The 25,380-nt window shown below is 43.6% G+C and overlaps 1 protein-coding gene across 3 annotated transcripts; it reads right to left on the bottom strand.

The window, feature by feature from the left end:
• Positions 1–28: 28 nt before the first annotated feature.
• ABCB9 (ATP binding cassette subfamily B member 9) lies at positions 29–18,847 on the bottom strand. 3 transcript variants are annotated; one of them, XM_081966565.1, is made up of 12 exons: positions 18,649–18,847; positions 12,853–13,585; positions 12,252–12,366; positions 11,758–11,888; positions 10,888–11,093; positions 9,831–10,028; positions 9,138–9,266; positions 8,483–8,671; positions 7,667–7,840; positions 6,092–6,251; positions 5,465–5,601; positions 29–4,845 (listed from the first exon to the last, which is right to left on the bottom strand). In XM_081966565.1, the coding sequence occupies exons 2-12, from the start codon at positions 13,469–13,471 to the stop codon at positions 4,537–4,539; spliced, it is 2,367 nt and encodes a 788-aa protein (XP_081822691.1). In that variant the 5' UTR covers positions 13,472–13,585; positions 18,649–18,847; the 3' UTR covers positions 29–4,536. The 3 variants fall into 3 exon arrangements, with proteins under 3 accessions (XP_081822691.1, XP_081822690.1, XP_081822692.1); XM_081966564.1 differs by lacking the exon at positions 18,649–18,847 and adding an exon at positions 18,345–18,594; XM_081966566.1 differs by lacking the exon at positions 18,649–18,847 and adding an exon at positions 18,522–18,587.
• Positions 18,848–25,380: the final 6,533 nt, after the last annotated feature.

Raw genomic sequence — 25,380 nt, 5'->3', positions numbered from 1 at the left:
ACCACGATTAAAACAAACTTTTGGGAGTTTATTTTGTTTATTTAGGCTTGTTTGCCTGGATGCGAGTGATTTCCCCTGGTTTCTTAGCCAGTCTCCCTTGGCTGATGGCTGCAGTGCAGTTCCCCCCCCCCCCCGCCCTCAAGGGGAGGGTACAAATCAATAAACATTATAAATCAATAAAATGATGTTAATAATTTTAACATTAATAAAATTAAGGGCATGGCTAGCTGATGAGAGCTAAATAGCTTGAAATAGATCTGTACCAGTCTCCATTTATTTATCAGCAAAAATGTAATACAAAATTGCGTAAATAAATAAGTTATTCACAGCACTATTTTTAATATAAAGAAGTCATTATTTTATTCTCAGCCACCTCGAGTCACAGACGCACCGTGTTTTTTTGGGGGGGGGATTAAATTTACTTGCTGTCTGTCTTTCCATGGAGCCGTTCTAGGAGGCTAAATAAGTAAGATAATGATTATAGAATTAAAGTAAAAATAAAAAAAACCACTTGAAAAAGGGGCCAAATTTGAAAAAGAAAATCACACCTTTATTCTTGGACAATGAGAGAATAACTAACTGGAATAAAAAGTCTAATGCATTTTCCCCCCTCTGCCAACAACAACAAAAAAACCATATAGGAAAATGAATAGTTTGCAATCAGAAAACTAATTTAATCCCAGCACCAACGATGGGAAAAAGTGGCAGCTGGGATGGGACTGATAATTCCTGATATAATAGAAGATGAATTTGCATTAGCAATTCCCTGCATCAATCTTTCCGCCTTGAATTTATTTTCACCGTCTTCCTATTGTTTGCTTGGATCATTGATCGGCTTGCATGAAATCTTTCTGGCTGATCCTTCTTTTAAAAATATAACCAAAAAAAATAAATGCAGAGTTTATTTTTTAAAATTGCACACATGCATAGAACAGAGACGTTGGCCTGGATGACCAGGGTAGCATTTAGCATTATGCATGCAACATTTTTGCAGAAATATTAGCAACGTTAAAACGAGGCTTTTTCCACCTCCAGGAAAATCAGAGGATCGACCTTATAATAAAATTGCAATTGGATTATTTATATTTGGAAGTTGCAGAAATGATTTGAGAACCGAGTCATTTTTTTAAATTCGTTGACCATTGCACTGATATGCTCCTAAACATTAAATGTGTTGGCTTTTTTCAGCATTTTACTAATGGGAGTTCCATTAAAAAAAAAAATCTGGTCTGCATATATATATGCTCATTTATCTGCTTTATTTCCCAATTTTTTCCCTTAATGATTGGAAAGTTGATATTTTAATGATGTAACTTGAGGTGGGTGTTTAAGCTCACGTTTAATACTTAAGTTGTATGCTTTTGAAGTTACTTTTGATACAAATGTTTAAACGTATTTTTGAACTTGCATAACTGAATCCTCAAGGTAATTGTTAAGGCAAATCTTTTGAATCTTGAAGAAATAGCCCCTACGTATTTTGCTAGCTTATGGGCTTTTAAGATAAAGCAATAGACAAAAAAGATGCATCCAGTGGACGGTCCCCCATGAAAAACCAATACAATAATCAGAATGCTTGAAAACATTGATTTTTTTCTTGCTACAATGTGTAGGTCTCCTAATTGGAGCATTTATCTGCATTCTCATAGAAGAAAATGCCTTTTTTTAAAAAAATCTTAAGAGATCTGCATCTTTAAGTACAGAGGTGGTCTTCCCTCTTTCCAAGGTAAAATTTCTAAACAACTTCAAGGGCAAGGTTTCAACCCAGCATTGCACAACTGAAGGTGTGTCTTGTCAGTCGCTGGGGAAGCCTTGATAAGCTAAATATGCAAACAATGCAGACATGCCAACAATAGCGCAGCTGATCTGGTCGTCCGTCCGTCCCCCCAACGGATTTCCTGGTTTGAAATTTGGCATTTTTCTGGTCAAAGAAAAATCCATTCCTTTCCCTCTTCCCTAAGGGTTTTATAATTAGTGCAATCTAAATATAGGAGGAAAACAACCCAAGAAGTTAGCATTGTTGTCGAAACAATTCGGTAACCAATCTACATTTCTTCCAGCTTCCTTAGTAATGGAGGAAGATTTGAGCTCTGCAAGAAAGAAAACTCTTCTTTCTTGGAGCAATTTCTCTCTACCCTGTGGATAAAGGATTACTTTAGTAGACTTTGTTCTTGAGAGGAACATAAAACATCATCTTGAATTTGAGGTTCAGAGACTGGCCACTTCTCCTTTTTAATAAAGTCACACATTTGCAGTGAATGGAATGTGTTCAACTACCCTATCAGATTGGGAGTTGCTGAATTATCAATACAGTTTAATTGCAGCGTTCTCCCCGACTTCCCACTTCCAATATGAAATCCTTCCTATGGTCTATACGAAATCCTCAAGCTGAGGTGTGTCGGTGCCTAGATACACAACATCCAGGGTTCACTTTTAAACCTGTCATGATTATTTAATTTTGTTAATTACAAAGAGCTGGCACCCAGCCTCTTTGAATAATTCCTGCAATAGGAGGAGACGTTTGACCTGATTTATTTATAATTGTGCTTTCAGGATGCACACCCACTCCTTCGAGATGAATGTATGACAATAGTCATCTGCTACTGGAAATGTTCATATAGAATTTAATTTGCAAGCCTACGAGTGATCCTTGACTCCCAACTGTTCGTTTAGCAACTGTTCAAAATTACAACGGCACTTGAAAAAGGGATATACAACCGGTCCCTGATTTATGATCGTTCCAGCATATGATCAAAATTCAGAGGCTTAGCAAGTGACATATGAGCAATGGGAGGAAGCTGGATTAATGATGGGAGAGATGCATTCGCTTAGCAACTATGGCAAAAAGTTCTTAAAATCGGGCAGGACTCCCTTAGCAACTGCCTTGTTTAGCAACAGAAATTGGGAGGACACTCTACCAATAAAAGTTGGGACAGATTCTTGAAGACACACACACTAAAGGTAGAATATCAGAGGTAGTCTTTTTTTGTTGTTTAATTTAGTGAAGTAGTTGTAAAATATTGCTAAAATATCACACTTTTCTTTTTTTGCTAACAACAAAAATCTGCCCATCGAAGTATCAGAAAGTAATTAAAATGAGATAAAGTGCACGAGTCATTTTACAACCGAGTGCATCTGGAAAGGCTACTCAGAGAGAACAAATTACCTTTTCAAAATTGCTAAGATTAAGGGTTTGCGGGTAATTGTTCAATCTCAATTCACAGTTTTTTTTTTTTTTAAAGCACATATTTGGCTGAGAACTCTTAATATTTATCCAGCTGTAAAAGTCATAGATCAGAATAGGTCAGATTACACAGCTAGATTTGGAAAGGTTTCCCCCCACCCCCTTTCCTTTGTTAGAGTGAACACAATAAACCCATCAAAATAATTCAGAGAACTGGTGCTTAATGATGAACTAATTAACTAAACAAAATAACTGTAACCCTCAATATTTGCAACGTTTAGCAGAATCTATATCTGAACATAAAATTGGGCAGGAAATGTTTCCTGGCAGAATGGGCGTATTTTAAAACTGATTTTAGGCCTAAAAAAAGAAGAAGAAGGAAAACAAAAACCTTTGTTCTAGAGAAATAAATAATTTGCAAACAGAGCCGACTTGCTAGTTGGGATATTCAGGTGCCCAACCCAGATTGTGCGCAACTGTGCATACCAGCGATAAAAATGTAAATAATTCCAACTGCAATAAAACTGCCCATTTCCCCTAACCGAGGCCCTCTCTCCACCTTTATTGCCATCCGGGTATGCACTGCAGACCACAGATGCAATCCTCTCCTTCTCTCTGTTGTTATGGCTGGAAGTTTTATTGCAATACCATCGGGGATGCTGCTACCGCTACCTCTGAGAGCAATCTGAAATAACCCCTCCCCAACTGAAACAGCGCTGGTTTTGTTAAGAAAACCTTCATGCATACGCAGCTTGTGACTATCCCAGAGTGTAGAGTACCACACTTCGACAGAGAACCATTGACCTGGACTACAACGTGTACACCTCCAGATGTTCTAAATTCCAGATGAGCCAAGCTCCCCGTGGAAAGTGCGTTAGATATGGCGGTCCAGTTCGACTTTCACGGAAGCGCAAAGCACATCTGTAGGCACCAGAGTGACCCCAAAGTCAACCGGTTGGCTTCAATGCCAATCCCAAGGTCGTTGTTTCCATCCTGGCCCATAGTGGTGCTGATGCATTGTAGAGATCCATCGAAGGTCCTTATTCTTCCATACGGCACACACCCCTAAAAACCATGCCCACTTATAGGTAAGAGCAAAGTTTGCAAGGGGTATCCGTGGGAAGAAGAAGACACATCCCAGGGGGAGAATTACATCTGGTTTTCTTTCTCTTCTACCGCTATCTCCAGGTTGGACAACCGCTTAGGATTGTAATTAGCCACCCTCAGATAAGGAAGACCGACCGGGAAGCTCTATAAAAGATAACTCTCCCATCTGGGGTTTGATGGGTACCCTCGTTAACATTCGATTCTGGGATCAGTTGACAGCCGGACGGTTCAGTTGAGCATCTTTAAGTTCAGCAGATGGGGGGCCCCTTCTTTACCTCTTCTGCCAAACCTGCCTTGGGAGAACCTCTCTGGATGTTCGCCAAGCCGCCATCCATTGGACATCTGTCCCCCGTGCCTGTTTCACGGCCAAGAATCTGTCTTTGCACCAGCTTGCAATAAAGGCCGCCTTCTTCCATCAGCTGCTTATGCGTCCCTTGTTGTACCACACGGCCCTTGTCGAGAACAATGATGTGGTGTGCCTTTTCCACAGTGCTCAGTCGATGGGCGATGACCAGGACCGTGTGATTCTGCACATGTCCATAAATAGCTTTCTGAATCTGCCAAGGAGAAGAAAGCTGGATTACATCAAGAAAAAGACATCCCCATTTTCCCGCCCAATATATCCCATCACCCAAAACACAAGACAGGAAAACAGTCAATCTATTCACTCATGAGAGCTTCCAATCAATTAAACACCAAAACAAGAGTAACGGGAACAGAGCAGGTTTAAATAAAAGCCCTCATTAATAATATAGCTTATGTTCAAAACATGTTTAATCAAGTTAGGAGCTGCGATCCTCCGTGCAGCTCAAGTTTAGTTGGGATTAATTTTGATAATTTGATGGTGGTTTATATAAACACGGCTTGTTTTCAATGTTTGGGGAAAACCCCGAAAATGTGTCCCTTGGGTAAACCTAACCTTTGGCTTAACTTATATTGGTTTTTATTTTTATTTTTCTCAAGGATTTAATTGACAATCTTCAATTAAAGTCGGCCATGTGACATGGCTGGGGGGATTCTGGGAGTTGAACGTCTGCACGTCTTAAAAGTTGCCATGGTTCAGGAATGCTCTCTTAAGCGATAGAATCTCTTTTTGTGTGCAAAAGACATCTTAGGGAACGACAAATTCTGCTGAAGATTCAGGAAGTTTGAACAGGAAACCGTGAATTTGCTCACCGCATTTTCACTCTCTGCATCTAAAGCACTCGTAGCTTCGTCCAAAATCAGGATCGGTGGGTCTCTGATTAAAGCTCTCGCGATAGCTACTCTCTGCTTTTGACCGCCGGACAGTTGGGTTCCCTTCTCACCAGCTTCTGCAGGAGGAAGGAAACAAAGGGGGGGGGGGAAATGCTTCTTAAAAGTAAAGGTAAAGGTTCCCCTCGCACATTTGTGCTAGTCATTCCCGACTCTAGGGGGCGGTGCTCATCTCCGTTTCAAAGCCGAAAGGCCAGCGCTGTCCGAAGACGTCTCTGTGGTCATGTGGCTGGCATGACTCAACACCGAAGGCGCACGAAACGCTGTTCCCTTCCCACCAAAGGTGGCTCCTATTTTTCTACTTGCATTTTTTACGTGCTTTCAAACTGCTAGGTTGGCAGAAGCTGGGACAAGTCACGGGAGCTCACTCCATTACAGTGTGCTAGGGATTCGAACCACCAAACTGCCAACCTTTCTGATTGACAAGCTCAGTGTCTTAGCCTCTGAGCCATCGTGTCCCTCGTAATATGCGTCTTAAGGTGACGCTAAAGGCCCCAATTTCGAAGCTGATTAGTTTGCTGCAAGAAGGATTGTGGGGTCAGACCCTACCTGTGTGATAGCCGTCTTGCAACTCCATAATAAAGGTGTGGGCGTTGGCACTTTGGGCAGCTTGAACGACTAATTCGTACGGGCCTGAATCCAAACCGTAAGAGATATTCTTTGCGATGGATCGGGCAAACAGGATTGGCTCTTGGCTCACCAGGGAGATCTAAAAAGACAACAAGGTTCACAAAGGATGTTCTGACCGAGGCTTCTTCCCAAGAGCATGAAGCCAACTCCTGGTCCCGACAAAAACCCCTTTTATTAATTCCCCGTGAATTCCGCTCATTCACATCCAGCAAAGTCTTTCAAGGGAGGATTTACAGTCACAGACCTTCTCTGGCTTGGAGAGCTGCCAGGTGGAGATCTGTAAATCTGGCAAGGAGACTCGGAGAGTCACGAGCCAATGAAGTGAACTAATTGTCTCCTGCAAACTCCACTCCCCTTTTGCTCCTCTTTTATTTCCTCTGGGAGGGGCCATTCATCGTCCACCTGTGGCCTTCCTCCCTTACTCAACCCCTGTTCTTTAGCTGTTCCCTTAATCCGGCAACTCTGCACATGTGCACACTGGGAACAGGCTCCAGCTGTTCCTCTGCCTCACTGATGTCTGACTCTGAAGGCAGCTGATAACTGTCAGACAGCCCTGGCCCCCTCTCTGCCTCCAACACAGAGCCCTCATCAGAGCCTTCCCCAGACTCCAGGACTGGCCCAGGTTCCTCCCCAACCCTCCTCACTGTCTGACTCTGCTGCCAGCTCTGTAGCTGCTAGCGGGCCCCAACAGGGGATGAAGAACTAGTGAAGAAATTGACTGATTATCATCACTCACAGACTTCTATTGTCAAAACAAATGAATGATGGAAATTACATGATGTACTGGGTCTTGGTGAATCATGCAGCAGCTTACATCCACCCTTATGACTCTTCTGAAACTATCTCCTCCTGTATCTACAGGTAGTCCTCGACTTATGATTGCAACGGAGCCCAACATTTCTGCTGCTAAACAAGAACATTTGTCAAGTGAATTTTGCTCCATTTTGCAACCTTTCTTGCTATAGTTAAGAGATTTGCTGCAGTTGTTCGTTTAGTAACATGGTTGTTAAGTGAAATCTTGCTTCCCCGTTGACTTTGCTTGCCAGAGAGTCACCAAAGAAGATCACATGACCCCAGGAGAGTGCAAGGGTCATAAATGTAAGCCAGTTGCCAAGGAGTTGAATTTTAATCACGCGGCGTAGGGATGCAGCAATGGTTGCGTGAAAAGCGGTCATAAGTCACTTTTTCCAGTGACGTTGTAACTTCGAAGAGTCACTAAACAAACTGCTGTAAGTCGAGGACTACCTGTATTTCCCTGAATATGATGATGAACGATCACTCAAGGAACCAATTCTCTCCATTTTGGGAATCCAAGATCAGTCCTCAAACGCAATTAAACACTTCTTTTACACAGGCGGAGGGCAGTTAGTACCTGCTGCCTTAAAACTTTTTGTGGCTAAAATCATTGGCGCAAATTCTATATGGGGCACAAACAGGAATCCTTGCAAAGAGAGACTTGCTAGAAACCATACAAACCAAATTGGCGATTCATACCACCGAGTGAAGATACTTGTGTTGATACATATTGATAGGTTGCCCATCCAGAAGAACCTGGCCCTCTTGAAGAGGGTAGAAGTTCTCTATGATGTTGACGCAGGAACTCTTCCCGCTGCCTGAAGGACCCACCAATGCTGTCACCTTCCCAGGATGGAGAGTGAAGGAGACATCCTACAAGACAAGCAGATCGTCATCATGTCTCATCCATGACTTGCTATATTTTTTGGGTTACCTGCCCAAGGCAGGTGTGCGGCAAGAGCTGGAAGCCACTTGAAAAGGCATCCCTTGGTTCCCACCAAAACTCCAAAGAACCAATATGGAGAAAGTGTCGTTTTAGGACCATGGCAGAAAGTTTAGCACTTGTTCTTTTCATCATTCTTCTTTAGCTCTGGGATTTTGTGTGCTTGAAAAAAAGCTGGAATTTTGGACTAATGAAAATCTCCATCTAAAGCAATAGACCTGTTTTTACTTACTTCAACTAAACTATAGCTTAAGGGTAGTTAATTAAACAAAGCACAGCCCCAGAGTGCTTTGTACACATAACACACTCGGACCCAACCAAAATATAGAAAGGATGTTGTGCGAATGCAGCCAAAAGCTACTCAGAACTATGGCCAATAATAGAAAGAAAGGAACATCGGAAATTTGTGTATGACCCTCGTGAGGACCAAACAGGTGGTAAAGAATTGTTAACTTCTGCATACGTTAACATACAAAGCATTTTGTTACCCTCTCTTCCTACTGCTAAAACCCACAAGGCAGAATGAGAAGCCTTGAGCACGGACCAAGGTTTTACAGGTATGAGACACTTACCTGTAAGACTTGGGATGAAGGGCGTGTGCGGTAGGCAAAAGTGACATTCTTGAATTCCAATTTTCCTTCCAGTTGGCTAGGGGCCAGCGTCCCATCGTTCGACATCGTGGGTTGGCGGTCTATGAACTCAAATACCTTTTCAGCAGCTCCCACACCCTGCATGAGGCCGCTGTAAACGGAACCAATGGACTAAAAGAGAGAAAGAAAGAAAATTACTAGGAGGTGTTGTCATTTCACGAGAAATCTTATTGTGCAATAGGGGTTATAAGAAGAGCTAAATGTTCTGCATTTGGGAAAAAAAATATGTCGGAGAAAATACAGCTTTGGATAAGTCTTATATTTCTACAAGAGTTCTAAATTGTAAATTGCCGACGGATCTGCACCTGAGAACCTGCAACAGATTCCACAAAATGGGGGAAACCCATAATTAGAATGCCACCAGACACCACATGATTTTAGCAGGGTGGTTGTGAAGTATTTTAGGGACAGACTTAGTTGGAAAATTCTGTAAAAATATTTCAAGGTGGACAGTCTTCATATTTACAAAAGCCCAGCTGATACATATGAGAAAATATTAAAGGAAGCTTAGCTAAGATCAGAGACGGGGATTCCTTTCAGACAAGAATAGAGAGATGGTTTGAAAAGTGTCACTGACCTCCATGCAGTCTCCCAAGACAAATTCATAAATGATGAAGGATATCAAGTTGCCACTTGTCATTTGTTCAGTGATCACCAGGTGGCCTCCATAATATAAGATGCTCACTTGAACGATGAGGAGGGTAAGCTGGAATCAAGGACAAACACCTGAACTTTGGAGCTGAACTCCAACTTAAGTCGTGAGGGCATCAAATTGGACAAGGCCGGTCTACTTCTTCGGACACACAAAACACTTTCCTATCAGCAGCACTGATGATGTTACCTAGATTGGTCATGAAACGTCTGCAAGCTCAGAGAGCACCAAGGACCCAATAGTTCAATCCTGAGCTACAAATGTTCTCTTCTATCAGCGCTTTCCTAAGCTAGCAATGACACATGAGACTTCAGGCAGCTGCTGATGTGAACTCAACTCTGAAGAAATACTTGGCACAACAAATGTGCTCTTATTTACTCTTCGACTAAGAGAAACATCTGGCTCTTTTGGTATACAACTAGGAATCCCTTTAACTTCCTAACCGTGTGTCCAAAGCATAATTGGAGAAAGGACGGAAAGGATAAAAAGCAAAACAAAAAAATCCCAAAACCCCATGCCTTCCATCTCTGCTTTAAGCTAACATGGGATAGAGCTCTTAGTGATTTCAGTTGGAAAGAAAGTCAGAGGAAGAGAGAAGGAAGAAGGGTTTCAACCTACTCCATTGGACCACACGTAGTAAGTGTAAGCCATAGCCTCCTTTTTGTTGAGTTGGTAGACTTGCTGCAATTTCTCCCAGTAGACGTCTGCCTCGGTCTCCTCGTTGGCAAAACTGCGAACTGTCCTCATAGCGGAGATGGTCTCTTCGGCGGTGTTGTTCGCCTTGGCCAAAGCGTTCTGGACTTCTTTAGAGAGCTTCTACTTGGTAAAAAGAAAGGAGGAGAAGAGTCACCATTGGAAAGGCCCTACTTTCACAGTTCTCCAAGCCGCCCTCAAATTTGGGAGCTCACATGGAGTTCCAGATGCCAAATACAAATACATCTATGTGCATATATGTGCAATCAGTATCCAGGTCAGTGGTGGGATCCTCCTGGTTTAACAACCGCTTCGGTGATCGCACAATTTGTGCCCGGGTGCGCAATTTGAAGAAATCTTCACTTCTGGGTTTCTTTGGAGGAGTAACACAGCTGATTCATGCAACAATCTGCTCTGCCGTGCTGAGAAGATAAAGGTGGGAAAATAGTGCGGGATCTGATCATCGGGGCAAAGCGGTTCGCTCCCAGCTGATCGTTTGAGCTACTGGTTTGCCTGAACCGGTAGAATCCCATGTCTGATCCAGGTCCAGATGTGGCTTTGAGAAGAAAACTGTGGTGGAAGATTGTCTGGATTCCCAGAAGGGAGGGGCTGCATTCCAGAGGACTAAGAGACAGCGGAAGTTTAGAGTTTCCTTCAGAGGAAGAGAATTAAGATGGCTCCTCCCTAGAAGTTCTCAGTGTATCTCTTTAGTGATGCAAGTAGTTGCTTTCGTTTGGCAAGATTCAGTCTCCAGGTGAGGAACATCAAAGGAACCTTTTTATAAGGAACTCTGAGCATCTTTCATAGTTTTGGGAGCCTGATGAAAACTCAACATTAGCCTACAAATATTCGAACAATAGATATGATCATTCAGGTTATGTCAGTTCACCTGACCATAACTAGCAACAGAAGGTTTAAGAGGTCTTCCCCCCAAATATTGCAAAGGAATAGCCGATCATTCTGAGACCCTCATAAAACCAACCTTATAATACTTCCCGTAAACGTCTGACATCAGCATGATTATAGGGAAGCCCATGAAGGTCACCAAGGACAGCTGCCACGAGAGACTAAACATGAAAACAATGACCCCGGTGGCTTTGACCAGGTTGCGCAGGAAGATGTTGATGTTTTGGGAGACGAGATCACTCACAATGGTCGTGTCCGATGTCAGTCGGGAAATGATGTCGCCTGCGAGAGAGGAAGGAAGGCAAAGGGGTCGGCGGAAAAGAAAACATAACAAGAGATCACAATCTATAGAAAACGGCACTGAAGAAGCAGGAGGACTCTGATTTTTCCAACGAAGGCCATAGTCTCAAGTTTCAGAAACTTTTAAGCTCTGGGGGATTCTGGGAGTTGAAGTCCACATGTTGTCAAGTTGCCAAAGTTGAGAAACACTGGGGTGTCAAACTCAATTTCATTGAGGGCCGCCCCAGGATTGTGTTTGACCTCGGGGGTGAGGCGTGACCAGAGGGGCGTGGCCAGCTTGATGTCACTCATGTTGGGGATGCCTACGGTGGCCCAAGTGCTCTGCCAGCAAAAACGAGCTCCGTTTTCAGCTGTGACGGCCTCCTACAACCGCACATGGTGCTCCCCAGCTACGTTTTTGCTGGCACAGGCACCGAAGGCCTCTCCTTCACTGTTTCCAGGGCAGCCCCTGGTGGGCCAGATCCGGCCGGTCGGCCTTGCATTTGACCCCCCTGGTTTAGACTAAAAGCATTCAACCCACCAGCCTACAGATTCTCCAGGACTACAATTCCCAGGCAGCCTGATCAGTGATTCTGCAGTTGATCAATATTTGCAGGGCGATGGGATTCCCATTCCTGACCTCTACCAAAAAGGTAGAGAAACTCACCGGTGAGATTTTCGTCAAAGAAACTCATTTCCTGCACCACTAGCGACCGGAACAGCCTGTTACGGAGCCGGATATTCAGTCTGGCGAAGACCAGGGTGAAGAGGCCACCTCTGATACCTGCGGTAAATGAGCTGATTGCAGATAAGAGATGTTATAGGATCGACAGAGACCAAAAAAGCAACACCCTTAAGCCCAGGATTACCTGTACGCTATCAAGAAAGAAATGCTTCGGAGAGAAACCCGTAGGATTCAACTCAGATCTTGCTCCCAAATAATACATCCATATCAAGCAAAACTCCCAGGATTATTCCACACAATTTACTTTTGTTATTTCCACACTTCTAGAACCTGCAAATTCTTGGAAATCTGGGCCATACCTAAGAGACAATCTAAATCACAGCCCGGAACCATTGCAAGGCATTTCACACAACCAACACACTCTCCAATCTTCAGGTTATAAGGTAGCAAACATACCAACACTCTAACAAAGCTACCTTCCAATGGCTAGAAGGGCCATGATCACCACGGCCTTGGAAAACTGGTCCATGGACTTCTGGATGACTATCCCATCAATGGCTTGGCCAGTGTAGTATGGAAGGAACGTTTCCCCTGTTGAGAAACAAAACATTAGAATAAAAGTGAAAAGCCAACCAGGATATAAGCAAAGAATTTCGCGGTCAACTTCAGAGCAATTTCTTTCCTAAGTCTCAAAAGATTGGAAAAAGTTGGGAATTAGTTGATATTGCTAAGCAGGAATGGGCATGCAGTGACCTACCAGGGGTTTCAGATCACAAGAGAAGTGACCACCCATCTTCTCAGTGATGTCAAGTGGAGTTTAAGAATGTTCTACACCCTTTGGTACACCCACTACAATGGTTCTAGCCAGTGGTGGGATTCAAATTTCCTTACTACCAGTTCTGTGGGCGTGGCTTGGTAGGTGTGGCTTGCTTGGTGGGCATGGCAGGGGAAGGATACTGTAAAATCTCCATTTCCACCCCTCTCCAGGGGAAGGATACTGCAAAATCCCTATTCCCTCCCTACTCCATGGAAGCGTTCCATTCCATGTCATTCTATTTTTACCCCCAAATCACTCACCTAAAGCAGCTAGCAAGAGGAAGAAAAAGGCCACCACAAGGAAGTGGACATCTGGCCTGGTGTAGGACAGGAGTTTACAAATAGTGGCAGCTGAGGCCTTCTCTTTCTTTCCCCGAACCCCACGAGAAGTGGGGTCTCCAATGTCTTCTGCTTCGGCCCTGGATTCTGAATTGATCCCCAAGGTATCCCTGGCAGGGGTCACAGAGGAGAGCAGTTGCCAGAAAGAGAAGGTGGCCACCAATGAGATGTAAGTCCAGGCGAACAAACCCCAAAACCAAGGATCCGTGATGGTCTTTCTCACTTCAGAATAAAGAAGCAACTTGACCAGGACATAAATCCCAATCGCCAGACAGACCACGATGATAAAGATCCGGGATCCTTTCAACCGTTTGGGACCGTAACTGGTGTTTTTGGCCACCCCGATGGAAGCCCCCAAGAGCAGGCAGCTGCGATACAAGCAAGACCCCCAAATATCCAGCATGGAGTCGAAGATGTTGAAGTGCTTGAGATCCTGAAGGATAGTCCTGTTGTGGCGGTTGTATTCGTACAACAGGGTGGTCAACGTCACGTCCATCCCTATGAAGACGAGGGTGCTGGCCACAGCTGCCCAGGCACGCATCTTAAACGGGTTCCAGAATGAGGTAGAGAGGTAGGAATCGTAAAAACAGAATCGAAGGGAGAGACTCAAAGCTCCTAGATCAGAGTTAACGGCAACATCATGGCTCAGTTTTTCCTGCAAGAGAGGAGAGAACAGGACAGGGTACACACCCACGATTTCTTAATGTCAGGTTTCCGAAAAATGCCCTAATTAATTCATGAGCCTCGAGCCAAGTTTCAAAAGAAAACCAGTCATTTATTAGGAACACCATTTTGGTAATACCTCATTGCAGTCAGATCTAACCTCATTTGAATTATGGCTGAACTTTACCCCTATTCCTCCCCTCCCCTCAGTCTGTGTCATAAATCACATTCTCCAACAAGGTGCACACCTCACAATCCTGCTGTAGTAATCTGAGACCCGACTCTAGCCGAAGGTATGCGTGGAATGCATTCCCCTCCCTTTCCTCATCATGGCAATTTGATAACAGATATGCCAATGCTTTATGAGTTGACACTTAACCATGATTGATCCAAATTATAGTTGCTGCGCTTGCTTTGCACAACCAAGGAAGGAGGAAGAGGTGGCTGGGCACCAAACTGGTTTCAACTAGATATCATAAACACCACGTTCGCCGTGTTAAGAGTGCTTTGTAACTTGGTACAAGCAATCTTCCACATACGACCATTCACAACACACCTCCCCAGAGCTACTTACAAATCACCCACTCATTGGGTACAATGGGTTTACTTAATGGCTGCCATGTTTGCTTAATGGCCACTGTAAAAAAAGGTATAAAATTGATCACCTGATGACACAACCATAATTCCGGGGTCAATTCTGGTGGTAAGTCGAGGACTACCAGTATAAACTTCCAAATACTTTTGATGGTCCCTCTATAGGTTCCCTTGTACATATGTGCTAGTTGTTTGCGACTCTAGGGGGCGGTGCTCATCTCCATTTCAAAACCGAAGATGTCCGAAGATGTCTCCGTGGTCATATAGCTAGTATGGCTCAACGCCGAAGGTGCACGGAACGCTGTTACCTTCCCACCAAAGGTGGTCCCTATTTTTCTACTTGCATTTTTTACCTGCTTTCGAACTGCTAGGTTGGCAGAAGCTGGGACAAGTCATGGGAGCTCACTCCATTACGCGGCGTTAGGGATTCAAACCGCCTAACTGCCGACCTTCCTGATCAACAAGCTCTGTGTCTTATCCACTGAGCAACCGCGCTCCTTATACTCATCCGATATTCCTACCACTTCTTTTAAATTCTCCCTTTTTATATATCTTTTGTACCTTCTAGCTTTTGAGCATTGTTTTTAGATGTTTATTTTAATTTTCATTCTCTCTCTCCTCTCTCTTATTCTTCTTTTTCCTGGCTGCACCCCACCCTCTTACGTCGGTCTATGGCTGTAATCAGGATTTTATTCGATATCTATATTTTCCAGAATAAACTATATAATAAACTACCTTTGCAAATCAGGCTACCTGGTTGTGTAAAATAGGAAGTGGAACAACCAATTGAATTAGCCTTACGACAAGCCGATGGTTTAAAACAATGAATATTCCTCAATTGTTCGTTGCTTTCAATTTTAAACAAGCATCCAGGGACAAATTTTGCCACTCAGCATCCCTTTAGATAAATAAAGATGAGAATTTTAAAGAAGACCAGCAATCCAATGGATACGAATTATCTTCCTAACTTCGCACGCCAAAGAAAAATCCAAAGCGAACCCACAAAAATCAAGACAGAAAGGCACAACCTAATAAAAAATATCTAAAATCCAGGCCTAGAGGCAATGTATTCATTTTTTTAAAAGACCATTTAGTTTTCCATCTTTTTCACAGGTACGTCCACACTCTGCCTTCTATGGTACCATTTCTAGGGCAAAAGAGGAAGGATGGAAATAAAGGAGAAAATTGTTTTTTAGAAAAATCAATCCACTTTCTGAAATAAAGGACAGTCCTTAATAATAAAGGATGGATCGTCCAGTAACCAGAGGACTGCTAGGCCGCTGGACTGTTGCCATGGAAACGGGGAAAGTTGGACCTTCCTGTCTGTCTGTTTTTTCCCCCGCTTTTCATCCAAACCTTAAACCAAATTTCTGAATGGACAACCGTATATTCCTAATTATTTAATCTGAAGCTTTCAGATTAGTCAGAGAATCATCCAGGAGCCTGGGAGGCTCAGAACTCTCACAAAGGACTCCAGGCCTTAGCCATGGCTAAGGATGATGGGCCCTAAAGTCCATCCCTTCTGGAAGGGGCAGGAAGCAAGCAGAAAGAATTGGACAGGAAAGAAAAGGGGGGGGGGAGAATCTTAATTGGTTTTAATCTTTCTGGTTAAGCACAAGCTTTTGAAATGAGAGAGAGAGGATGCTGCTTTCACCGATGCTACAAAATAAATGGATTTAAAAGCATCCTGGTTTGATAAGGGATTTTTCAACCTCATTTAGCTGCCTCCTTTCCACATCAAAAGCTAATCCGAATAGGAAAAATTAGCTAGCAGGGTAAAGTTTGGTAAGGATGCCCTGCAAAGCAAGCTGTTTTTCTTTTTTTAAAAAAAAATTAACGCAAATTCACCACTGCGATACAAGATGTCGACTATTTAAAACTGCGATGGCCTATAAATGTTATTTAATTCAGATAATAACGGAGTGAAAAACTCCCCGATCTGGGAACACCTTTGGCGATGCTCAGATTTTTATTCTTCTACCAAACAAACCAGAATAAGAGACATTCCAAATTGAAATTAAAAGATTACTTTAGATGGGAGATAAAATGTTTTTTTTAATTAAAAATAACACATCCTATAAAATTGCTGGCCTATATTTTTATATTCCCTTTTTCCCCTGCCTTAACATCTGCAGGAAAACATCAACTCCACTTTGACCCTCCTTACAACTTCGGGGCCAACAAACAATTCGGTGTAAAGGCTCCGAAATCCTGAATGAGGGGGAAAAAAGGGGGGACTCATCCAAATTTGGGGAAACTTTATTTCAATCCAATGAAGCAGGAATCGTGCCACGATAAACCCTCCTGCCGGAATCTGCCAAAGTCATTTAAAGAATAGGAAAAGAACTGAACTTTTCAGCTGGCACGATAAAATCTTAATTTATCGACCTGATTTCATGTCTTGACTAAAACTTACTTTGATCTGATAACGCTCCTTGCCAAAAATAAATGTTTTAATATTTTTATTCCCTTTACCAGGCAGTTGGCAGAGCTGTCTGCAGTGAAGATGCTGGATCTGTCCTTAAATGAAAGGGGGAGATGGGCTTTGATGGGAGGGGGTAAGATCCATTTGATCAAAAGAGGCGAGCCAGCTTCCTTAATAATATCCCCGATAAAGCAATCAGGCTAATCTGATGCCCCCTCCAAAACCCACCCACCCACCCGCTTTCCACGAGATTCAAAACACGCAAGATGGGTGGAACGAGACTGACTCAGCCCAATCAATCTACTGCAGTGGACGAAACAGGCTGCGAGGGAAGTTATCCTGACTCAGACATTTTGGAAAAAAAAAACAGCAAGGGGAAAAAAATATCCTTGGATCCCCCCCTGCAAAAAAGCCCCCATTTTCAGCAAAATTGCAAAATTCCAGGATCATTTCTGTAAGCTGAATGGGTGAGAGGGAGGGAGTTTCTGGGTGCATGCAAAGCACCCCACAATTTCTAATAGATTTCTAAGCAGATTTGCAGAGTTGGAAGGGACCTTGTAGGTCATCTAGTCCAACCCCACCACCACCATCTAAGCAAGAGACCCTACACCGTTTCTGACAAATGTCAGTCCAGTCTCTTCTAGAAAGAATATATATATGTATATATTAAAACCCCTGGTATGCCTAAATATATAATATATAATATATATTTATATATTTAAATAAATCCTCCCGAGATCCCTGCAAGGTAGGCCCCGGCTAATGCCAGGCACTCTCCAGTGGGGAGAGTATCAAAACCAGTATCTGCAGCCACAGCTTGGGGGCAGCAAAGGATTAAACAGAGTTGTAGTTTTTAAAAAAGAGGGAAAACATATTTTTTTTGGCAATTTCCTTCTGTACAACATTTCCACGATACATCTATTGTAAATGTCCTTCTCCTCCCTTATTCCAGTTTCTCTTTCTTTATACATATGATGCTATTATGTACATTCCTTAATTTACAATCCTTCGTTCCGTTTCTACCTGTTCGTTCATCTCTACCTATCCATTGTTAATTCCTAACTCCTGTGTCTTCTTCATTTATCCTTTCCTTAAGCTTTACACCTCTCCTCCAGCCATTTGTCCCACTCCTGCCATACTGTTTAATATTCCGTTTCCTCCTTTTTTCTTCTCTTTTTGCAAATTTGTCCATCTCTGCACACTCTAACCCTTTCCTTATAACATTCTCCTCTGGTGGTATATTGTTCTCCTTCCAATTTTGGGCATACGTTATTCTCGCTGCCGTTATGATATGTATAATTAAATATTGTGGGTTTTGTGTCATATTTCCTTGTAGGTATTCCCAATAAAAAATACTTCCAGTTTCATACTGGGGGACAGCAAAGGATTAGCCAACCCCAAGCAGCAAGCGAAGGTGAGCAGATGCCCTGTTAAAAGGATCTGGGCTTGTCTTGCTTGCAAACCCAGGGTTTGTTTGTTGATTTAGTTAGTTAGTTAGTTTGTCACTCATGTACAAGATAACAGGAGTAAGAACACAGGAGATGGATACAAATAAATTATGCACGCCCCTACTTACGTCCAAAGTGGGGCGATTCCCACGTTTCCCTGCCTTTGCAAGCAAGGATTTGCACCCCCAAATCCCCTGCATGAAGCAAACTGAGCGTGGAAGAAAGAGGGGGAAATTAAATTAAATTAAAAGGACAGGTGTTTTGAAGAGGGGAGAAAGACTCACCGTTCCGCAGGGATGGATTCGCCCCCAGAAAAGGCGTGGGAAGCCTCAGCTGCCTCTCTGCATCCTTCCAGGGAGGGAGGGAGGGAGAGAAGCCAGCCTGCACGGGTCTGGGGTTGCACGTGTGCATGCAAAACACGCTAGTCTCTCCCCCTCCCTCCTTCCCCGGACCCTCCTTACCTGCAGACGGAGCGCAAGACGCGCTAATCTCCTTTGCTCGCCCTGCTGAGCCGGTTCCACCCCCGGACAAGGTCGGGAGGGGGAGGGGGCTCCGCCTCCAGGAGAAGCCCCGCCCACGCCTGCCTACCTTTGCAGCTGGAGAAAGATGCTGAGGTCTGGTGGTCCTCCCTTTCGGGGCGGTTGCCAAAGGGAGAAGCGGAGGAAACCAAATATCATCTTCATCATCTCATCATCGTCATCCAACACACACGCACAGCTGTTGGAGAAAGAGGCTGAATCATCCTGTGTGATACACACACACACACAGAGCTCTGTTGCTGCAAGAAAGAGGCTGAATCATCCCGTGTGAAAAAGCACAAAGCTTGCCCTGTCTAGGAAGGAAGGAAGGAAGGAAGGAAGGAAGAAAAGGAGGAAGGAAGGAGGGAAGGGAGGAGGAAGGAAGGAAGGAAGGGGAAAGAAGGAAGGAGGGAGGAAGGAAGGAAAGACAAGCAGGGCTAGTGGTTGCAGCCCAGCCCTTCCCAAGCTTTTGCATGCATTGCAAAACCCATAATGCACGATGGGGCGGGAGCAGAAGTGCAGGAAAAGGCGGTTTTCCAAGCAAGTGGTGTTGCCCCAAAGCCTCCCATGGTCCCTTCCAAATTACTTACCGGTAGTTCTGAGCTGCTGCTGTCACCTTCACCCTTCCAGCGTCATCGCCAGGTCCTTACCAACCTATCTTGTGGCGGTGAGTTCCTTAGGCTGCAGGAAGCGGAGGTCCTTTGGCCTCCCTGCCCAAATCCAGAGGGCCAATAATTTGGGTTTTCAATTTCAATGATACAGAAGGATGTATGTTTGTGTTTTTATTTTTAGAATTGTAATTTACCCTGAAGATGGCATTTAATTTCGTTGTTTCATGTGCAATGACTATAAAGAAAACTAAACTAAATAGATGGTAGGAAGGAGATAAGGGAAAATTAATTCCTTCCTTCCTTCTCTTTCTTTCTTTCCTTCCTTCCCATCCTTCTTCCCTCCTTCTTCCTTCCTTCCTTCCTTCCTTCCTTCCTTCCTTCCTTCCTTCATTCATTCATTCATTCAGTGCAGCTACCATTTCAGCAAGGCACTCTTGGCAGCTAACAATCGTAAAACAAATTCAAAACCAATTTCCATCCTAAATGCAAAAATTAACATACACAGCAGCTGAAGAAGATGCTACAACTAGTGGTAGTTAAACCCAACCAGGAGAAAAGACTCTGCACACTCAAAGACCCAGGCCTGGGCACGGCACCTGATATCTGCAGTCCAGATCCAACAGCCATCTTTACAAAGCCACTTGGAGCTACCTTGAGGCTTTGTTGGAGCACTTCAAGTGGAGAAATTGGGACGGACACATGGACAAGCAAGACACTTCAATGTGTCACCCTTAATTTATTACATGATTATTTACATATTCACAGAGGCAGTTGGGGCCCAACCTCACTGTTCAGTTCAACAGCCTGCGAGGTGGTCAATCTGCCTCTTTTGCACACACAAATGAAGGATACACACACAAACACACAGTGCCCAGTGTTCAGAATAGCACTGTGTCGGCATTGTAGTCCTGTCACACAAGCACACTGAAGAGGCAAGCATCTTGGTGATAAGCTGAGAAAGGAATGAATCCCTCTGAAACGGTTTCGGCTATCTGGGGTTCTTCCCCCCTCCCCCCGTTAATACAGTGCACAGAGCTTGCAAAAAAACCCCACACACCCCTCAAATCACAATTTCTCTCCCTTCCTTAGGCTGCTGTCTGCTCCCATCTCAAAATTCCTTTTAAGAAACTCAGGCATTGTTGTATACTAGGGGAGACATGATAGCAATCTTCCAGTATCTCAGGGGTTGCCCCAAAGAAGAGGGAATCAAACTATTCTCCAAAGCACCTGAGGGCAGAACAAGAAGCAATGGGTGGAAACTAATCAAGGAGAGAAGTAACTTAGAACTGAGGAGGAATTTCCTGACAGTGAGAACAATGAATCAGTGAAACAGAAGTTGCCTCCAGAAGTTGTGAATGCCCCAACACTGGAAGTTTTTAAGAAGATGTTGGATAGCCATTTGTCTGAAGTGATGGAGGGTTTCCTGCCTAGGCAGGGGGTTGGACTAGAAGACCTCCAAGGTCCCTTCCAACTCTGTTATTCTATTCTATTCAATGTGTATGCATTTTTATATAGCAAAATAAAAGTAATAACGAGATAAAACGTGGAATAATTGAATAACGGTAGATTGCAACCTAAGAAAAATGTGTATTATTATTAGAAAGACATAAGTGGATGGAATGTAATCATTAGGATTGATGTTATCAGTTTGATTTGTATTAAAATGCATGACACCCAGGTATCACATTGCTCACGCATTGATTTGACACGTTTAGCCTCTGTGTGTGTGTATGTGTGTGTGTATGTGTGTGTTTGAGAAAATACATAAACCCATTTTACAGATGGGAAGACTGACTTCATACGGCGTGCTTGCAAAGGATGTGGGGTTGAAGGGAGTTATCTTTGGTCAACACTCAATGCTGTGACATCATCCTACATTTGTTAACTAAAATAAATAAATAAACCCATCCCGCCCCAAAAAATGTATAGCGCTTATGCAGGACTCTCCCACAAAGATAGAATTTCAATTAAGCCATATTGCTCCCATCTCCTATATCTATATAACTATATGTCTCTTGTCGGTCCTGATAGAGGTAGTCCTTGACTTACAAACACAATGGCACATAACACTTCTGTTGCTAAGCGAGACAGTTGTTAAATGAGTTTTGCCCCGCTTTACGACTGTTGTGAATCACTGCCGTTGTTAAGTGAGTCACCCAGTTGTTAATTTGGCTTCCCCACTGACTCTTCCCGGGATCACATGACCCCAGCAAACACTGCAACGGTCATAAGTACATGCCAGTAGCCAAGCAACTGAATTTTGACCACGAGGATGTTGCAATGGTCGTAAATGTGAAAAACACGAAGTTGTTTTTAGCAGTGCCGTTGTAACTTTACACCGTCACTAAGCGAGTGGTTGTAAGTTGAGGGCTACCTGTTATGCATAGGTATGTGTACACAAACGGAAGGGAATTGGCTACAACGGCCACCGTCTCTAATCAATCATCCAGTTTTCTTCACGCTTGATAAACTCTGCTCCGGAGTTAAGACTGTCTCGATCTGGAAGGAGATAAACTGGCTCCTTTTCAATTTTTTCAGGGGGGGCTCCCCGTTTCTCCCCAAAAGGCCGCCCTCCATTTTGTAGGCGAGAGAGGAGAGCTGTTTCGCTCTTCTCTTGACGTTTTTCGGCTCCCCTTTGTAAGTAGCCGTCATGTTGGCGATCACCTACACAGAGGAGAAAGGAGGAAAAAGGTTTTTTTCGCCAGATCGGGATGGATGTCCCACAAAGGAGGATGTTATCAGCCAGTCCTCGACTTACGACTGGGATCAGATTTACAGGCGTACGTTGTTAGGGTCATAAGTTGAGGCACTGACATGACCGGAACCGATCTTGCAGCATTATGGTTTTGGTAGTTGTTAGGAGAATCCCCAAATGTATTAAGCAAATGTCAGGGTCGTAAATGTGAACTTACCATCCATCTCTCTCTCTCCTCCCCCTCTCTCCCTCCCTCCCTCCCTCCCTATCTCTACCTATCTACCTATCTACCTATCTACCTATCTATCTATCTCTATATCTATCTACCTACCTATCCATCCATCTAATTATCTATGTACTTATCTACCTATCTATCCATCCATCTAATCTCCATCTATCTATTTATCTATCTATCCATCCATACATCTAATCTCTATCTACCTACCTACCTACCTATCTCTATATCTACCTACTTATTTATCCATCTATCTAATTATCTACCTACCTACCTATATATCTATCCATCCATCCATCCATCCATCCAATATCTATCATCTATCTATCTATCTATCTATCTATCTATCTATCTATCTATCTATCATCTATCTATCTCTCTATCTCTCTATCTCTACCTACCTATTTATCCATCCATCTAATCTATTTAGCTATCTAGCTACCTACCTCTATATCTATCTATCTATCTATCTATCTATCTATCTATCTATCTATCTATCTATCTATCTATCTATCTATCTATCTATCTATCTATCTATCATCTATCTATCATCTATCTATCTATCTATCTATCTATCTATCTATCATCTATCTATCTATCTATTTATCATCTATCTATCTATCTATCTATCTATCTATCTATCTATTTATCCATCCATCCATCTAATCTCTATCTATCTACCTACTTACCTACCTACCTACCTACTCATCCATCCATCCATCCATCCATCCATCCATCCATCCATCCATCCATCCATATAATCATATAATATATAAAAAAGGAAGAAGAAAAAGCAGTCCAACAGGCCTGTTGTAATTTCAAACACTTGTTAAGCGACCCGTCGTAAATCAAGGACCCCCCATAAGGGTCTCACGTCTGACTTACAATTTCTTTCACAGCGTTCTGCTGTTCGTGTGCAGCAGCTGTGAAAGGTGGGAGGCGGCTGCCTTTAAAGCCCCTGGATCCCTCGTCCTTCTTATATTCAGCCTAGGAAAGAGGAATAGAAAATACGTTCAGCCATTTCTAATTAGGCCTGGGCAAGAAAGACATGCAGTACAGCTAGTCCTCAGTACTCAAGCAAACTCCACTCCCCTTTCCCCAAGCCACCCAACCTGCTGAATTGGTTCTCCTTTACCTCCGAGGACAGACAGGCGTATCTGTTGTAGAGGAGGAAGAAAGGAGGGTATTTGGTCACGGGGCTGACGGAGGTGCGGATCTCAAACAGAACCGGCTGGAGGGCCTCGTCCCATTCGTCCGGCTTCTCGTTGACGACGTTGTAGATGGAGGACTTCAGGAGGTCGTTGGTGCGGCTGTCCAGGTTAGTGCAGCTGGCCGGGGTGAGACTCTGAGTAACGTTCCACCTCTCTAATAAGAGTTTGACCACCTGGAAATGCAAAAACCACAGGAAACCTTGGGCACCAGACTTTCTACAGGTGAGAAATCAAAGGTGCAAATAGTTGAAAATAGAAATAGCAGTGGTTTTCTCCTTTTTGGCGTGGACTGCTTAGGTTCTGCCCATGCAGGAGAATAAACAGCTGTACAGAATTATATTTAGAAGCTAGCAGGATTATAAGTAGACATTTCAATAGCTTGATGATAAGTTTCCCAGAGGGAGTATACGTGGGGAGCTTAACATGTGTGGACTTCAACTTCCAGAGTTCCTCAGCCAACATAGTGACCTTAATAGATGTGTGGACTTCAACTCCCAGAATTCCCTAGCTAGCATGATGACATTAATATGCATGGACTTCAAATCCCAGGATTCCTCAGCCAGCATGGCGACCTAAACATGTGTGGACTTCAACGCCCAGAATTCCCTAGCTAACATGGTGCCTGTTTCTGACTGACTGGGGAATTCTGGGCGTTGAAGTCTACCTCTTCGAAAGTTCCTGAAGTTGAAAAACGCTGCTCACCTCTTCGCAGAAGTCCCAGCTCAGATTGCATAAGATATTCCTGGATGCCCCAAACCTGTTTTTTTTTTAAAAAAAAACAAAAACCACAAGAGAAATACTCACAAGCGCTGTAAATTTGTACGTTGAGATTATTTGGCATGTTCGTAAAAGGGGTAGATCGGGGCATCTGATAAGACAGCATGATATTCAAAATCTACCTTTTGCTGTAGCAGCTACAGACAAAATCCTAGTTTTAGGGGCCGTATCCTCACCTACCGCCTTCAATCGCGTAATAGCAGAAGAGATCAGCTCACCTGTAATACAAGGAAACCAATCCTTTGGCCACCGAGAAAGCATCCCTTTTCGGCAAAGGGAGAGCCTCCACCCACTTTGTGTAGTAGTCCATCACAGCAAGGATGTGTGTGTGGCCTTGCCTGGACTCCGGAAAAGGACCTACAGAACAACGCGAAGAGAGAGAGAGAGAGTCGGTGGTTGCTTTGATCTCAACAAAATTTAGGTGAAGATAACGTAAGATGAAGACGAGGCAGCGACTCTGGAGAAAGGTGGAGAAAGCTATCAGGTTGCCAAATAAAAACTAGCATTTGTTTTAAAAGATAGCAGGCCAGAAACCAGGAGGCTGTGAGTTCTAGTTTTGCCTAGGGCATGAAAGCAGACTGGGCGACTTTGGGCCAGCCACTAGGAGACGGTGAGTTCTAGTTTTGCCTTGGGCATGAAAATTGGCTGGGTGACTTTGGGCCAATCACCAGGAGACGGTGAGTTCTAGTCCTGCCTTAGTCACGAAAGCCAATTGGGTGATTTGGGGTCAGTCACTCCTTTTCAGTCGATCCAAGCCCGTCAATCAATTTCTGTTGCAACTAAATGGATCCACACTTGAGTTTATCTGGGGGGGGGGGGGGATGCCAAATCCTGCACTTGTGGGGAAACACTAGGAGAAAGAAAAAAACACACAAATTGTTTTAAAAGCCACAGAAATTGGAATAAACGATGCACGTACCATAAATATCCAGCCCCACAACTTCCCAGGGCAATTCCACTTTAAGCGGCTGCATTTTTCTGGCCAGGATTTTGCTGTGCTCTGCATTCTGGCACGTTTCACACAGCTTGATCTGGAGGAAGGACAGATAGGAGGAAAAAAATGACCATTTCAGGAGGTCACATGATCAAAATTGGGCCGTTTGGAGTTTACTTAATGACCACAAGATTCATTTAACCGTCAGAGATTCTTCACTTAAGAACGGGGCAAGAAAGAGCGTAACAGCGGGTACAACTCGCTTAAGAAGCGCCTTGCTTAGCTATGGAAATCCTGCTCTCCGTTTTGTCATAACTCCCTCATCATCATCCTCTTTTA

This window comes from Natrix helvetica, assembly GCF_964273705.1.
Source record: "Natrix helvetica genome assembly, chromosome: 14".
In the NCBI taxonomy this organism is placed as follows: domain Eukaryota; kingdom Metazoa; phylum Chordata; class Lepidosauria; order Squamata; family Natricidae; genus Natrix; species Natrix helvetica.
The sequence above is the reverse complement of the archived record's forward strand: the minus strand, read 5'-3'. Positions and strand labels throughout refer to the sequence as shown.